At 36.2% G+C, this 17868-nt stretch overlaps 1 protein-coding gene across 2 annotated transcripts in view; it reads left to right on the top strand.

The window, feature by feature from the left end:
• Positions 1–54: 54 nt before the first annotated feature.
• LOC106151934 (hepatocyte growth factor receptor) overlaps positions 55–17868 on the top strand; it is a 35094-nt gene continuing 17280 nt past the window's right edge. The window contains exons 1-4 of one of the 2 annotated variants that reach the window (XM_087014583.1): positions 55–231; positions 668–2328; positions 4376–4567; positions 5329–5463. In XM_087014583.1, the coding sequence (XP_086870709.1) occupies positions 1162–2328; positions 4376–4567; positions 5329–5463 (1494 nt within the window). In that variant the 5' untranslated portion in view covers positions 55–231; positions 668–1161. Of the gene's footprint in view, positions 340–667; positions 2329–4375; positions 4568–5328; positions 5464–17868 lie in introns of both variants that reach the window. The other variant, XM_087014582.1, reaches the window with a different exon arrangement.

Below are 17868 nucleotides of genomic sequence, written 5' to 3'. Positions count from 1 at the left end.
CGTCGCGGTTAGATTTGAATTATCAAATACAAAATAAGAGATGTAAAGTGGAAAAAAATGAAGTTTGTACATTTTTTAATAGTTTGTTAAAGCATAATCAAGTAATTTTATTATTGATGGCAATTATTCTAAAAAGTCGGCTTGGGATTGACCGTGTCTTGATGGCATGTGACCCAGTTCATGTTGACCTACAATTTATTTCCGGTTGTAACCCTTTCGAGTACTAAGTAGGTAAGTGTTACCGCTGGAAGTCCGTAGTTTAACTGTCCGTGTTTTGATAACTCCATCGACAATTTCTGGGGGTTTTCAATTTTGATAGGGCAGTTACTTATTCAAGAGGTGAGTTAAATTACAACTTTATTCTTACCTGAGTGAATGTCTGGCCGCGTAAAACTTTTGAAAAAGTTTATAAAAAGTTACTGTGTTTTGATAAAGTTGTAATGCAATTACGTGCCAGTGCCATGAGCACAGAGCGTAGGTGGGCGAATCAATCTTACATTGTTTATCATGGTGATTTACGAAAAATAGGTGTGAATCATACCGCGTGGAATAAAGTCATTCACGTTTTACACAGGTTTGACAAGTTATTGCTCTCAGCAAAGTTGTTCGTCTCAACTTGCTCATCACCATTTAGCGTAACACTTTTGCATTTATCCTGTTTTTTCAGAGAAGAGGAGGACTTACTTAACAAACGTGTTTGTCTGCAGGATTTGTCCTTAATAGATATAGGATGTGGAACTTAACAAGACCTTCTGGGAAATCAGGATATTGGTGAAATGGAATCAAGTGCTGGGAAGTGATTCATGCAATCAACAGGTGTCAGACACAGTCGGCTCAAACCCATTGATCAATAGAAGCCACAAATCTCCAGTTCATTTTATGACATTATTGAAAAGCATTTAGATAAAGGTTATTGCCTGTTGTTCACTAATCTGGTAATACCATATCGTAAGTGAAGTAAGTACATAACAGTGAACTCATTGAAGTCTCATGCTAACATTGTTGTCAGTCCAGTGAGGAAATTCAAGCTGGATGGGACATTGTTACAGAGAATATTTCAGTTTTGTGCCTATGGATTAGGAGGCAACAGAGGCATATTACCTGCAGCTGTGGATTAGAACATCATTATTTTTTGTCACAGAAAAGTTCATCAGAAAGACGATGGGTTTTGCATTCCTGAAAGTGAGGACAGTATTTTTTGCAGTATTTGTCACTGGCATACAAAGCACTTTTGGATATGTCTCTATGCCTTTCCCTACCTACAATCCCAGTATTGTGGAGAGAACAAAATATGACCATCTAACGCAAGTTGCTGTTAATCAGGAAAATGGCCACGTCTTCGTTGGTGGTAAAAACCAAGTGTATCAACTGGATAAAGATTTGAGACTGCTGCACAATATCACCACGGGTCCCGTGTTGGACAATGTCTTGTGTTCACCTTCTGCAAGTTGCAATTTCAGAAAAAATGTGGTGGATAATTATAATAAGATTTTGGAGATTGATCCTGTCAATAAAGTCCTTCTGTATTGTGGCAGCACACACCAAGGATTGTGTGCGGTCGGTTCGTTGAAGAACATTTCACAGCGATCGCTCCTCAGAGGGAACTCGACGCTGAATTATGTAGGGGGCAAGAAGAGCGCTATTGCTTTTTTCGGGAGCCGCCCGACAAATTTTTCCCACTACTGTGAAGGGAGTGTTGTGTACACTGGTGTGTCTTACGATGACAGACCTTCCGAATTCCTCCCCAAGTCAATCTCCACAAGATGTCTGAGAGCAGAAAAAGAATCATACGATATGAAATATCTTTATGAGCATGCCGAGTACAATGTCTTTTCAGCCATTGATATTGCCAGTGAATACAAAAGTACTTTCCGAGTGAAATATATTTACAACTTTGAGGACCAAGGATTTACGTATTTTCTCATCGTTCAACCAGAAGGGCTAAATAAGCACAAATATAACACTAGGCTAGCAAGGGTATGTCAAAATGATCTGGGGTATTATTCCTACACTGAGATGCCCTTGGAATGTGGGTATATCGAACCTTACAACATTGCCACGGCAGCCTACTTTGGAGTGGCTGGATCAGACTTGGGTAGCTCAGCCTATATACAATTTGAGGCAAACGAGAAAGTTTTATTTGTGACTTTTGGGAAGAGTCATCCGGGCAGCGCGTCTCCAGATCCCATGTCAGGTTCGGCTGTGTGCGTGTTTAAAATGGCCGATGTCATGATGGGGTTTACGCAGACTCAACGAGACTGTTACGAGGGAAGACAAGAAGATGCCAGCATTATGAAGTGGTTCATTCCTACAGCGTCAAGTTGTGAGGTAAGGTTGACAGAACTACTCTTCATTAGAATTCGGTATAATTTTGATAGTGAATATAAAATAAAGTGCGATATTTTCATGTCTGGTGTACAATGCACCTTTTCTCCATGTACTAGTAGGCAGATGATTTGCAGTTAAGTTACGCTGTCAGTTACAAATTGGAGAAATTTTACAGATGTGTTAGGTATGAAATAACCATTGACTAATAACGTACTATTTATTTTCTGAAGACATCAGATAACACTTTTCAGTCTAGAGCGATTTTACAATGTTGTATCAGGCTTCCAGTGTCTTTTGTCACTTTTATACAGACTTTTTTGCTTATGCTGAAAATATATATTCCATTTCTCTGTGCGTATTTTGTGTTTGTGTGTGTGCTTGTGTGTAAATGTGTGTTTATAATTGTAACTTGGATTGTTTTAATATACTAGATATGCAATGATAGCTCTTGTTAATTCAAATGTTATTTATAGATTGATGCTCAATAAGATTGTGGGTAATTGGCTTTGATTAATTAAGAAACTGAGTTGCAGTTGTATTAATTTCTTGAAATGAAAAAAAAAAAAAAACTTAGATCTGTGAGATGTTACCATGTCCTTCTAGTAAACTTGCAGAAAATAAAACAGAATCTCATTCACTTGTGCAATAAAAGACTTATAACAACTGAACTAGAAAAATGAGTATCTTAACAACATTATTTGGGTTATGATCAATGGATGTCCTGAGGCAGTTGCTGATGATATTCTGTTGTTCAGTTAGTTGCAAGTGAATTATTCTTGGTCTTTCTGTACTGTTCTGTGTTACATGACAAAAGACTGGCCTATCCTTCACATATCTCACCTATTGTAACAATATCAAATATCGCACCACAGGTGTCTATAGGTCACATGTACCTGTATGTATTATATATAATGAATGTGATTTGGTTTTCAGTGAAGTCTTCTATGCAGTTTGACTACAAACAGCTTTAGTTTTTTTTTTATTATTTAAAATGCATGTATGATTAATATTTATAATTTATTATCAAATGTGTGTCTGGTTATTATAATTGTTTAGGTATTCATAACTGAGAAGTGAACTTGCGCAGTCATGAATCTTAGTGTGTCAAGAGACATATCCTTAATAACTGTGATGAAATCTGAGAAAAACTTTTCCGCTTTGTTATTATGTTATTGTAATGTGGATGAAGACATTTCAGTCGTCATTGAATCTTGGCTATTAGTCTTATTTTTTTTTGTTGTGTATGATGAAATTATCCTAGAATGCACCAAGTTTGGACAAAGCTTATGGGTTAAATTAAGCTTAAAAGCATTGCAAAATTATTTACTGGTACTCTACTATAGACTTAATTTTGCAATGTGGCAAAAATTACCCCAGGGCCTCTGTTCAAAATGAGGAAAAGCTGTGGTTAGACATAAGGTCCTGTTACTCTACACCAGGATTTCCCCCTTTCCCACTTATTTCTTTAAATTTTTCATTAAGGAAGGTTAAATTTGGGGTTTTTGGTTTTCCGTGTCAGTAAGCAGGTTCCTGTAAATTTATTGTTACTTATGAATAAACTGATTTTTTTATAATAAATATTTTTGTCAAGTGGAACATGAAAAATGTAGTGTGTATGTGAAAGAGTATGCTTATAATATCTCTTCTTCTTATCTATACTTTCCCACACAACTATTTAGATTAATGTTATTTAGTTTTCAAATTCTTGAATTGATCATATTTGTATAAGATTAGTTTAGAAGTGTATTTCAAACATGATTTGTGAACAAATGTGCAGCAAAAATTATTTTTGCCCTCTGCATTCCCATAGTGTGTAAGTGGTAATAGTAATTCTTTCCAATACATATTTTTACTAGGCAATTTACTATTGAAAAAAAAAAGCTTATTTGAAAAAAAAATATGAATATCTAAAAATGAAGAAAAAAAGTTGAATAAAAAGATTTTTTAAAATATTAGATATGAGGCGTAGTTTGCTGTCATTTGAAATTTTTAATAATTATTAATTCCTTTTAAATATTTACAAGACCTGTTTAAATTCTTCTTACAGAGATCAGACTTGGTGACTGTGAACGACCATTTTTGCGGAAAACAAGACAATGTGGCCATTCAGGGATCGGAACCCATATATGGAGAAATATTATTTAAAATTTCCAACACTGTACTTACTGCAGTGGCCATCACCACTTACCAGACTCACACAGTAGCAATCATTGGGACCAATGATGGACGCATTATGAAGGTATGATTTGAATTAAAGGGGATAAACTTCTCTTTGGTCTCAGGATAATATTTACTTTTTGCTATGAAACTACTTACTGTATTAGCTTTTTACTGTAAAAGTAAAATTGTTTTACTGCTGATTATTTTATTTATTTAAGTGAAATAGTAATACATTTTGTTAAATATTTGGATCATGTCTATTACCTACTTGGACTGTTTTGATTTCTCTGGAAATATGTTCAGTACTGTGTGAAATTCCACTGAAAGATTCCATTCTGTTGAGAATGACACACAGGCAGATGTCACAGCCTAAAAAGCCATAAAAGTACAGCTTTTAGTGCCAGCTACTATGCCGTATTTACTTTGCAAATTTGTAGTATCAATCACAAGTCAAATATTTACTCTGTTTGTTTGGTGTGGAGATGAACTAGAACTGGACACAGTATCACCACCCCATTTCGTGAAATTGGAAGATGTGCTTTGTCTAAGGCAGTTTTTCTCTGTAACTGTCAATTTTTTTTGTCAAAAATTTACACCACCGACTACTCTGCCTCTTGTTTACATTTGAAACTGTTAGTGTTCTTTGTCAAGTGACAAATATATTACCTGATGTAAAACAATCAACAACATCGGTAACTCTAACTGGTTACATTGTCAAAGTTGTCTCCATTTTATCATTTTTTGGAGGCATATCTTTTAAATGATTCTTTGTCATATGTCTTAATGTCTACATTTAACATTTGTTATAAGACATAAGTTGTTTCTTTAATTATATTGTAGGCAATTCTTAATGGCACAGAAAATGTGAAACCATACATGAATGTGTCGCTGAGTGAAGATGCAGGGATCGCAATAGAGAAAGACATGGAGTTCGACCCAGAGAGGAAGAATTTGTACATTATGGCAGGTCCCAAGGTAAGTTCTTCCTACTTGTTTTCCAGCCCCCCCCCCCCCCTCAAAAAATTATTTTTTTACAGTCTTTATTTCCAATACTTTTGTCATAATTTGCAATATTTGAATGCAGTAGTCTTCATTCCTCTAAAAAACTGTTTTTGTCTATGTGAGCATACATTATATAGCAAGTCGTAGTGTGTTTGGTTCAAATCTAGTCCTCTAGAGGCATTTGTATCCTGGATTGAAAAAAACTTGTGCTTGGCACCTAATAGTTTTCTCGCAAAAGAGAAAGACAGAGAGAGAGCGAAAGAGAGAGAGAAAGGGGTTCTAGGAAGATAAGGTGAAACCACATACTAGTAGGACATTCGCCAGCTACAACTGAAGCAGCTGATAGGAGTATTTGGCCACCAGAGATTGGCAGTAGGCAGTTGTTTATGCTGGTTTCACCTGTCATTTTCAATTAAATTGTGCATGAAATTCTTGTCAAAACTGAATAGATTTAGGGTGGTTGATCTGCTGGGCTTTTGAGTGTATTAAATAGCTGGCATTTCTGATATTTTGTTATTATCTTGAATGCCTTGATGCTGACTTGCTGTGACTCAAATATTTTGTACTTTTTATAAAGGTTATAATTAACTCCCAGGGATGGAATTTGCAGGAGCTATTTTCTTTTATAATAGTACAAGGTAGTGGAAAAGTGAAAATATATTTTAAACAAGAAAAATGATATATGCACCCTTGAGTCAGATATTTCTTTTAACTGCATAAAAAAAAATCATGTAAAAGTGATGTTTGTTTATCTCTGTACAATTAAAAGATGTTTGTAAGTATTCTTCTTTCAAATATCAGTTAATGAATAAATGCAAAGAAAGATAAAGTTAGCCCAAAACCTGCTTCTTTATGTTAAAGATGTCAACTGTGTGAGTTGAGAGAGACACACTCAAGTTAAGACGTCTTCTAGACAAGCCCTCAAGCTGTTATCTTTAAGTGGCTCCTCACTTTATCAGAAGGCAACTACTTCAGGTATTACATCACTGGCTCTCTGAGTTAATGGAATGAAAGGAAGTGGTCTTGTTTTAATAAAACTAAAACAAGCTTCTAGTCTAAACTTTGAGATCAATTACAATTAAATACCCGTCATCAGAGGTGTCAATTCTGGAAATATAGCTATGTTTTGGTCATCTGAGCTAGTTGTCCACAGAGATTGAACAATTTCACAGGCAATTGGACCCCATGTTTTGTTGAAACAAGAAGGGATGGCTGTGTGTTTGGTTGGAATACCAGCACTCTGCTTAGTAAGCAGGGAAAGTAGCCATATCCTCACTTTATGTAATTTCTTCTGAAACCATGACTGGTTTTCCAAACAAATGATGTGTCAGTTCAAATTTGACCAGTATTTGAGATATACTGAAGAAGACTTATTTTGGTTTTCTTACCTACTGAAATACAATAGGGTGTTTTCTGAAAAGCACTGCCACTTAGATTGCATGCTTCCTAAGAACAAATGGCTTTCTGATTCCAACATGATTTATAACCAGAAAAAAAACCTGACTGATCAACATTTTCATGAAAAGAATACATACAGTGAAGTTTAAGGTATCAGAGATGTCAATTTTATGTTTAGTTTTAATTTTGGAGATTGTTCTTTTCAGAGTCACATAATTGACATAATTATGATTCAGAAAAGCACCATATGTAAAAGATTGCTCATGATGACTTCAGAATTACAGATTCAGAGATTTGGACAAAGAAAAAGTGCATGCAGCGGTTTAGTCAAGACAAATTTTAACTTGCACAGATTTTATGGGCTTAATTTTATGATCAAGTCTTAACAGTAAAGAATGGACGTGGAAATTAAGTGCCCTAGTTTACTCAAGAGTGTTATTAGCTTTTACTCATTTTTTTTTCAGTAGTCTTCATAATTCACGATCAAACGAATGACATGTAACCAAAAATTTTTTCGTAAACTCTGAAACTCCGGGTCTGCCGTTGGCAACAGAAAGGAAGCTGGGTCGGTAGCGGAGGCAGATAACTGTTGCAGTTTACCACATTAAATGTGACAAAAGAGGAGAATAAATGCTCATAAATCCACACTTTAAGACCCATTGTCAACCTTTGAGTTCCTGCCATTGAAGATTGATAGTTATTTGTTCCTTACAGCTGCTGTACTTGTTCTGAAAGTTTTTAAATGAAATGCTGAGCAAATGACACATCGTCATTTATTAGGTAAAAAAAAATCTATTTAAATAGTAATGGATCATGGAGATTTAACATGTGATTCGCATGTACTTGTGTGTAGGTTTGACGTAATGTCTTTCTCTTATAATGATTTCCCATGAAAGGCTTAGTGCAACTTTGAAAAAAAAAGGAAAGAAAAAACATGGCCTTTTAGATTCTTTGTATGGGTATGAAGTAGAAAGGCACTTGACTACTACCTTGGCATCACACTGAATTTAGAAAGAAATAAACTTACAGATTAAACCATTGTGTGCCAGCTTATACAATTTACTTGTCTACATGCTTAAGTACCTTTTATTTTATTGCTTTAATTTTACTGCATCATAAAGAAAAGTATTATACAAGGTTAACCACAGTTATGTTGTATGCAATGCAGTATGCAATGCATAGATTGTGAATCCCATTATTGAAGTTATAATTAAAAGGGTAATGCAGAAGAAAAATTCTGAAGAAAAATCTTCAGTGTGTTGATAATTTTTCATAAGTTATACAGGGTTCCAATCTTTTCTTTGGATGTTTAGCTAAAATGGTTTGTCAGTTCAGAGAAGGGCACACCAGTTACAATGTGACCTGTATTCTGGACTCATGAATCCTAAGGGCAGCAGGCAACCCTGCTTTTGATGGATGGTGACTGAAAGAAGGTCCACATTTGTTTGTAATAAGCTTGATTTTTTTCCCCATTTAACCTTTCTTCAGTAGCATGGTATGCCTTGCACAAGGCCATGTATGGGGAAAGTGCAACTTTGGGTCACTTAGTGTTTTGGCCTTATTTTTGTCCTTTTGGAAACAATTTTTTTAGGTTTTAAATTTAATTTAGACTAACACCAAGTTGGGAATTTGGTGAATATTTGCAAACACTATTGTTGTCTGATGGAAAACTTACATGAGATGACTGAAAGATATGTCTCGACAGAATATAAACTATATACAAATCCTTTAAAGAAAAGATCAACAGTTGAAAGATTAGTGACTTCAGTTGACTGAAATGTCACAATTTTTGTACTTTGCCTCTGCAAAAAGTGCAGTTGAATGTCTTGGTTCTTTCTTAATATTGTTCACGGCTGTGACCAGATTTCTGAAGCTTGAAGGAAATTGCTCTCATTTCCTCTGAGACTTACACAAAAACTACTGAACTGGAAAATGCTTCTTGACTCCAACTTTCTTTCAAATCCATGGGAGGGTAGGGGATTTGATAATTTTTTTTCCTCTTTCATTTAAGGATTTCAGGAGGATCCAGCTGTTTTAAGATCCGCTTTTAAAAATTGTGACTGGCTACTGGATGATTTGCTTGTCTAATAAAAATGAAAGGCTTGGCTGTGAAAATATGTCTCCAAGATGCTCAATTTAATGTGTAACTTGAAGCTCATTGCACCCCAGTGGCAGTGAGCTAATTTGTCTGCGCTTTGCCAAGTTAAAGTGACTGAGTTGGCTGGGCCTAGTTTTTCATAGGTTTTTTACTGCCTCTTCCAAATTTCAGCTGCCTGTTTGAAGAGAGTCTGCTGGCCCATCTTCACATATAGATGTTTATTTCAAATTGACTTATCGTACTAACTTGTGAACTTGTAAATGGCTGAAATAAATGATATTAAAAGCACAACATGTAAATATATATATAACCCCATTTTGACAAGGTTGAAAAATCTTTTAACTTATGCTCATTTAAGCATGTGGAACTCACCAAATAAAACAGCCTTATAAATTCATATTGAATTTTCGACATATTTAGAAAAGCAAGCAGATTTATGGAGAGACATGCACACTCTTAGAACAAAGTACTTTGATGAAATTGAAGAAGCAGAACTCTTTAGTGGCATTTCAGTATTGAGTGTGCCGGACAGAAATTATTCCCATTTTAGTGTATGTAACATACTTGCATGCACATGTGCACCTACATGATGTGCACGCACACGCACACACACACACACACACACACACACACATACTACAGCAAACTCCTTTTGTAAAACTCAGAATGCAGAACTCTTAAGTCGTACTCTTCTCCATTGTAGCCCACATTCCCCAGTAGCACATTGTCCACAAGGACACAGCCTGCCTGTATTCAACTTGAACTCACATGAAATCAGTCAGTTTATGCATTTAGGTGTAAGGTACAAGGAGAACAGTGTACTAATATAGCAGGAGACATGGTTAAATACTAATTATCACAGCAGCAGCCTACAGGACATGTCCAATAACTTTCCTCAGGGGACCTTGTCCTGGCATGACTTTCTTTTTTCCCTTCTCTTTTTAATTTTTTTCTTTTTAAGCAATACCTTCTGCTGCACACATTGTTGTTGACTTCTTTTCTTCTTAAATCATATTTTTAACCAATATCATTATATTTGTACATATTGATGTATTTCATGGCATTGTACAAACAAATCACCAACATAGGATACATTGTTAGTTAATTTATGTCAGCTTTATTAAAGCTTGATATCAAAGCAGACTGTGGGAAGGATTTGTAATCACAGACAGCCGGCCCATAGCCAGCAATTTCAGAGGGGGGGGGGGGAGTGTTCTTTTTCTGATTTCTCTGAATACACTTTAACAAGAATCCCCAAAAGAGTTGGATAGATCAAGCCGATACGATGTTTGAAGCTGAAGGCGGTCGATTAGCTTCAGATGTTAAAAAAGCTTTCATCACACTGTCCCGACTTGAGTAGAAAGGTGTCTTGGAACAGCTCTTCTCACAAACATTGACTGTGATATGCCTGTCATTTGTGTTAACCATGGAACCCGCATGTCTATATTCCTTTGCACATTTTGTCTACATTTTCATACTACAGATGTAGTTAGTAAAATAAGAGAGTTTATGTGCCAGCAGTTTTTTCATCAGATTTACACATATACAAACGTCCATGTTTGCATTCCTTACATGTAACTTAATATGAAATAAGGGGTTTGTGCACTACGCTGCCTTGTTATTTGAAGAAAAAAACTAGTTGCATGGCACGAACACCAAAGATCACAGATGTTTGCTTACTCCTGTCAAAACAAGAGGTTTGTGATAGCTTGAACTTTTGGCCCGTTTCTTGTCTGTCAGGCTTCTTCAGAGATTGCAGAGCATTGAGATATCCAGGTATTATTAAACCGGTGGAAGAAGTCACTGCTAAAAAGGCATAAGAGCCTGGACATTTTAGAATACTAGCTAATGTTGACTACCCAAGTTTTACAACAAATTAAAACTGCCTGAGTTTGAGAATGCATTTGTGTTCTGTTTAAATTTATGTTGAAATCATTTACTTTTCATAAAGTGACATGTTGAATGTCCATATTCAAATTATAGGAGAGAGAGGGAGAGAGAAAGGGAGAACTTATATGGCAAAAAGGCAAGGGAGAATTTCTAAAATATGACAGTCTCTCCAGGGTCGCTTGTATTTCACAGGCTAGCCTGGATCCAAATTTAAACCCTGGACAATAAACTGAACTTTTACATTCAAGAACAACACCAACCCTAGGGGAAAGTCTTCGATTTCAGCTTGAACTTAGAGAGGCACGCAGTCGCAAATAAACATACCTGCACCCATGAATAGAGACCAAACATTCCATAGTTTTTACTCAAGAAAGGGTGAGGCATTGCCCTGGGTTTCTTAGTTTTACCAGTGACCTTGGTTCCTCAGTCATAGAATGCTGTAAAGGAAACTCAGTTTGAGACATAGTTTTTTAACTTTGAAACTCAGGGTGGAAGCAGGACTTGGCAGTCGGTCTAATCCAATATACACTGCAGCTGTTTGCCTGCAATTAAATTCTCGCTTCAGTATTATATTCCTTAGCACAATACTCTACCTGCTTGATTATTTTGTTAGCCCACTTTACGATTCTAAATCCTTCCCCGATACCAACAGAGGGAGAGATAAACGCATTCCGGGTCGAGTGTAGTTTATTAAGAATAATCTCAAAGACCCACAACATATTAATGTCAGTATTGACGGAAAGGTAAACAATTTATTTTGCTATCAGGTTTAACAGGCAGGTAATGTTAGAAGACCACCTGATAAGTTTTACGGCTCAGCTAGCCGTTGGCATGGGAAGAAAAATATCCAAAAAATTTCTCTCCTACCTGTGTGATAAGCTTCTAGAAGTTCTACCTTTGGTGGAGCTTTTTTTAGGAAGGACAGTGTTCTCGAGTAATATTCAATGTTTGTCTTTCAAAGTTCCAGTTTTTCTTTTCTTCGCAACTTTATTGAGGGGCATGCCATGCATGCATTCAAACAAAAAGACAAACTGGTCAAAAATGGAAGAAAGGGAGCTGCCCTTGCAAGATAAAACTTCTGGTTTAATATTTGAATAAGCGTTTTAGTATTTTTTTACAAACTCATGGACAAAATTTGGTTGTTAACTGTACCTATTTTTATTGCTTTAAATTACTGCTAAAACTCAGGAAGAAAAATACGATGCAGTAACTCCAAATATTCTGAAAATTTCCTTCGTAGGAGGTAGTGGAGAGGAACAGGTTTTGAAAAAATGGGCAGATCTAAATTTAGGATTCCTTAACAGATCTTTCCAAGAGTTCTTGAAGAAATGCAGACACCTGTTGTGGACACCAGGAGGAGGATAAAACATTCTCTTGGAAAATCACATACCACTTTTATGCTGAAAGCGTATTTCTTCCCTGATTGTAAAAAATTGTCCTTTATTTTATTGTTATGCTTGGGATAGTTTTTTTAGGGGGGGAGGGGGGGAGGTGCTGTGGATGATCTGTTTTATAGTCTCACCCCCTATTTTTTGTGAAAGCAGTGGTAAAAGACCTTTTCTACAATAATGGGTTTTTACTTGTGTCATTACAGTGTAGTGTACATGGAAGATTGTGTATGTGCACCTGTATATGTGTTTACTAGTATTGCTGTCCCCCCCCCCTCCCCCCCCCCCCCCCCCCCCCCCCATTTTCAAAGAAAATTAAGAAAAGAGAAATTGCATTAGATATACACTGGCAATACATAGGTATATATGATAATAATAATAATTAATAATAATATATGACTGAAATGAAAGTTTGGAAATTGAAAATGATTAAGCTTAGAAGAACCTCTGTCCTCAATCTCAGTCATTCAGTTGCAGTTTACATACAGATTTTCAGATTTTGGTCTTTGTCAGAGTGGTGATACTTTCAGGGATATGCAAAGTCATACCAAGGCTGAGAGAAATTTAGTCAGGTGACCAGTTTCCATGATTCATCAGGAAGTGATCACATCTTTTTCATGGACACTTAATCAAAACTGTCTTGACAAACTGTGGAACATTATTTTCTTAGATAATAGGTTGGATGTCTAAGATAATATCATCTTTTGTATGTTTTCACTTTATAAAAGTACATATTTTTGATGTCTATCTTCAGCATTAAATAAGATTATATCAAACTACAGCTTTCATAAGTTATTCAAAAAACTAAAAACAGTAAGTCTGTGTCTCAGTTGGGGGGGGGAAAGTTGAAAAAATGAGAAAATCTCATTTTCGCACAAGTTTGCATCAATATGAACAAGTTACTAGCTTTTGGAATACCTTTTTCTGAGCTTAACCGTAGGACATTTTGCATTAGGTGTTGAATTCGGTTGGTGTGATCTCCACAGATGCTGCAGTAAAACTTAATAGGTGGCTCGATTGGGAGAAAATGATGTATGGGGGCAAAAACTGTATGCGCCTTTTCACTTTAATATCCTTTGAAAGAGTCTCCATAGCAAAATAGGAGGACTTTTCCCACACTGGGGCACATCTGAAAGTCATTACTGGAAAATAAACAGATTCATTTCTGAAGACACAAATGTGGTCCAGATTAAAAGAAAAAAAATATACCAGGGTTTTGTGAGGTGGCAGGCTTCTGATGTTATGTGCTGATGATTTGGAGAGCTTGTGGAAAATGTTGGCTTTAAATCAGATTGAGATATAGGATTTCATATTACACTTTATATGCTAAACCAATGAAGATTTTTTATAAAAAGGAAAAAAATTAGGTAAAATCCATTTAGAACATAATTATGGATAACCATGAAACTAATAACAGATCTGAATTACATGTTGGTTACTTATATTTATGTAAATATTGTAAATATTATTGTACAAATTATTTCCCTTGCACCAAATACCTGATGATAGAAAAAAAAGTATAAAGTGTTGAATATAAAGTTTCTAAGTACATCTTTGGGAGTTTTGAAAAGTTGAAGCTCTGTATGCTTCTTATTGCTTATGATGTGCAGTCATGCATATACACATACATGTGTGAGTGTGTGCATGTGTGTAAAAATAGGGCTCTCGAATTCTCTAATCTGCTGATCTGACATCCACTTGGACTTTTTGTGGGTAACTACTTAGTGATAGGATGTAAAGTAGGTTTACATAATTTGACATTTTAATGCAGTATATAACACATAGTTGTGGTGTCATGTTTCTACTCTATCACATCATTATGTACTAGAATGCTGAAGAAAATCTGTATATATATGGGTGCTCTAAAGTCCCGATTGATGGTGATATGCTTTTAGTGAACTATCAGGCTGTTTATCAAGTACTGGTCAAGGAAGAGAGAGTAACCTTGCTTCATTAGGTGTTGTCCAAGCGTGAGCTGCTGCTGTCACTTGCTATTCAGTTTACAGACAAACTGACCGACAGTGCAGAGATAACATCCTTGAGTCGAGTTGACCACATGTTAAACTCGTAACTGGTGAAACGGATGTGAATTTCATTATTTTGAAAAAAAAAAAGATGATAATGACCAAGCCCTATTGGAAAACTATTTTGTGAACTTACTCAGTGCTTCCATGTGTCAACCAATTTATTAAAAGTAAAAACAAACTTAATGGTAGGGGTTTTTGGAAAGGCCTGGGATATCCCAGATGCGACCCAGCGGCGCACTGCTTAGTATATCAACAATTACTAATTTGACATATTTGTGTTCCACGATGTAGGGCACTAAGAGAAACGACCTTTTTCATAATCTATTACACAAGTGACATGTTTTTCCTAAAGGCCCCATGTTTATGTATGTGTCTAAGAGAAATAGCCAGTGGTTGTTGGTATAATGCAATTGTTTGTTGTTAACCAGCAGGAAAACATGTCGAGAAAATATGTCGTCTATATAAGAGGGACACTGGGTGTGAGTTATTACAACCTGGAAATCTGTTAAGATTAACAGTGAAATTGGCTCATACCTATAATGTGCTTTCAATTAAGGTGCATTAATGCACTGTTGTATTGGAAGTCTAAGATTGATAAACCAATAGATACTGCATGGTGTGCTGCATTCAACCTGTTGATTTCACAGACAAACGGGTGTCTGGGTCAGCATAAAAATGAAAACTGATTCTTAAATTCATTGATATGGGAAAAAGTTAATACTTTGCTGATAGCAAGAAAATCAAATGTGTATGTTGGTGTTGATAATATTTTGGATTATAATAGTAGTGCAGCTTTAAAGAAAAACACTGAATATGCACTGAAAAAGTTGAAATGGGTTGGATGGCATATTTATGTGTTTGTGGCCATAATTTCATTATTCTAGAATGTGCATTGACCATTGGCATATTAGTTAAAAAAATTTAAAGTAGTAGAAAGTGGGCCATTTTTAAATTCATAACATGGCACAAAAATTACTTCGTGAAGTTAAAAGTGTTTCCAATTATAAAAGTGAGCATTTCAAACAGGTACAATTATCAGCCTTCAAAGAATGAAAATTAATAAACAATGTGTGCCCAAACAGAATAAAACCGTAAACAAGAGGAAATAACAAGCAGAAAAAAGTGATAAACGTTTCAAATGTGAAAATGAACGAATACAGCATGTCTTAATGTCCTAAACAAACGGAAAAAAGGCACCACAGCTGCTTCTGGAACTTGTGCAATATAATCACTGCTACCTGTAGGAATGAAAGGGATATTTGTTACAGCTGAGAACTCCCCTGTGAAGAATTAATTAACCAATCAAGCCCTCATCTCCTGTCTGGCATGCTAACTGGCGTGATATATTCTTGTGGTAATGGGAGATGGCCATCCAGCAGGAGCTCCCAATGGTCAATTTGTGCCCAGTGGGCTGATTCTGGCAAGTCTGGCTGGCCACTTGGTGGGTTTGCTGGGAACTGGGCTATTGTTTTAGGGCAAAGCGACAGGATTTTATTTTTTTCCGAAGGTTTTGACATTTTGATCCCAATGCAGATGATGATGATGATGAAGCATGTTCATTCATTTTAACCCTTTGGCATCACTTTAATAAATACTTGTAAATACTTGATGGATAGAAAATTTACAAATTCAGACATATCTTACCTTACAAATGTTTACCTAAAAAAAAAAACTGAATGCACTACTGTAACAGCAGATTGCAATTTTATCAGTTGAACTACATATGCAGAAGGGAAAATGCCAATTGATTTAGGTCACTTTATCTCTGTGTTTGTATTGTTGAATGAAGATATTTTTCAACAGATAATCTGGGTTTCTATTGCCCTTCTGGCACACACATTAGATTTGACTTTTGCAGACTGTTGGTAGAGTTAGGGTTTGATAAAATTTGGTATCGCTCATGATTATTCCAGTGATGAAGGTTGAAATGTTAAATGTTCTAAGTGTAGCAAGCCTTTTGAAGGCACATTCTAAGCAGCTTTTCCCTCGATAAGTCCTTTACCCATAGATCACGAAACCGCAGACTCTCCAGCCGAGTAATTTCATCTAAAATCTGGAACTTAATTCCCAAGCCTCTTTTGGGTTTTCCCACAGCTTAGTAACTTAATGGCCCAGAGAAATAATACATGGCGGTCAGGTAACGCAAGGTGGATGTACCCCATTATGACGCTATACAAAGGGGGAGCTATTGACTTCAATTTTGCCCTCTTCATTCAGGACTATTTTCCACTCAATTTTTGATTGACAGGATTTGGGAGTTAATAAGCGCTGGTCTTTTTTTTTCACCCTGGTTCAGTGGGTTCTGTCTGACCTGGGAAGGCGATGAACACATTAAATCGTGATGCGATGCTGCTACTGTTTTGCCCAGGTGTTCAGTGGGAGAAGGTATTATGTAATGCATTGAGGTGAAAGGGGTTTTAAGAAAGAGACAGAGTGGGTTGGAGAGGCACTGATATAGAGGTCCTATATGAAATACTGCTGTGGATCCATTTCCCACCAGAAAAGAATCTTATAAACACTTTCAGGCCCGTAGCCAGCAATTTCAAAAGGGGGGTTCTTTTTCTGAAAAAGTGGACCTTTTCTCATGAAATCTTTGTGTACCTAGATGAAATTTTACCGAAAGGGGACCTTTTTCTGAGCAAAAAAATGGGGGTTCTTTCCAATCCCCCCTGGCTACAGGCCTGCCATGTGAAATTATATTGAAATTATATATCATAGAAAGTAATGCAATGAACAGCCACTCTCTGGGTTAGTTATGATTGATATGCCAAGACATTTTAAGTTGTGTCAAGTTCTTATCTTCATAATACAGGGTGGAAAAACTTGAGTCCAGGGTCACATTGCCCGCCACACCTGTTGGGTGGTTGACCCTTGGTCTGTGACCAGTTAATCTCCTCTTAATCACCTGCAGTTCCACTTGGCTGTCCCTTTGGTCATCATGGTCAGTTGGACACCTCTTTAACACCTGGATACACTGTTCACAGGTACAGACCACTTCAATACCTGCTGGACCATTCAACGGTTACCTGGGACCCCTGGATGATTAAAGACTATGTGCTGAAAAAAAAAAAAAAAACGTAGGCCTGTAGTCAATGGAGGGGGGGGGGGGGGGATCTCTTTCTGGAAAAAAAAAAAAAAAAAACTTGACCTTGTTTATACCCCTTAAGTTGACCCAGCTAAAGAAATGGTATAAAATCTAGATCAAGTCAACCTTTTTTTCTGGCCAAAAGGGTGGTTTTTAAACTTCCCTTCCCTGACCCCCGCTCCTTATAGAGCTTGTATACATGGGTCTTTCAGACTTCACCATAATCCCCCACCCCCACCCATAAAATATGTATGGGTATTATGACATATACAAACAGTATAAAAAATAAACAGAGGAAATAAACCAAGAGTCAGTAAAATAAGCTCAGTCTGCTCAAAAGTTTTGTTGGCTTTGATTTTTGAAAATGAGTCTGGATATTTCCTTCTACTTGGATTAAAAATATGATGAAACTTTTTTATGCTTATAATTTAATTTATGGGATTTTTGTTTGTTTGTTTTTGATAGATTGTAGTCTCTTGACATACAAGTTAT

This window comes from Lingula anatina, chromosome 6 (genome assembly GCF_051362555.1).
Source record: "Lingula anatina isolate TDL-2025a chromosome 6, LinAna3.0, whole genome shotgun sequence".
Taxonomy (NCBI): Eukaryota; Metazoa; Brachiopoda; class Lingulata; order Lingulida; family Lingulidae; genus Lingula; species Lingula anatina.
The sequence above is the reverse complement of the archived record's forward strand: the minus strand, read 5'-3'. Positions and strand labels throughout refer to the sequence as shown.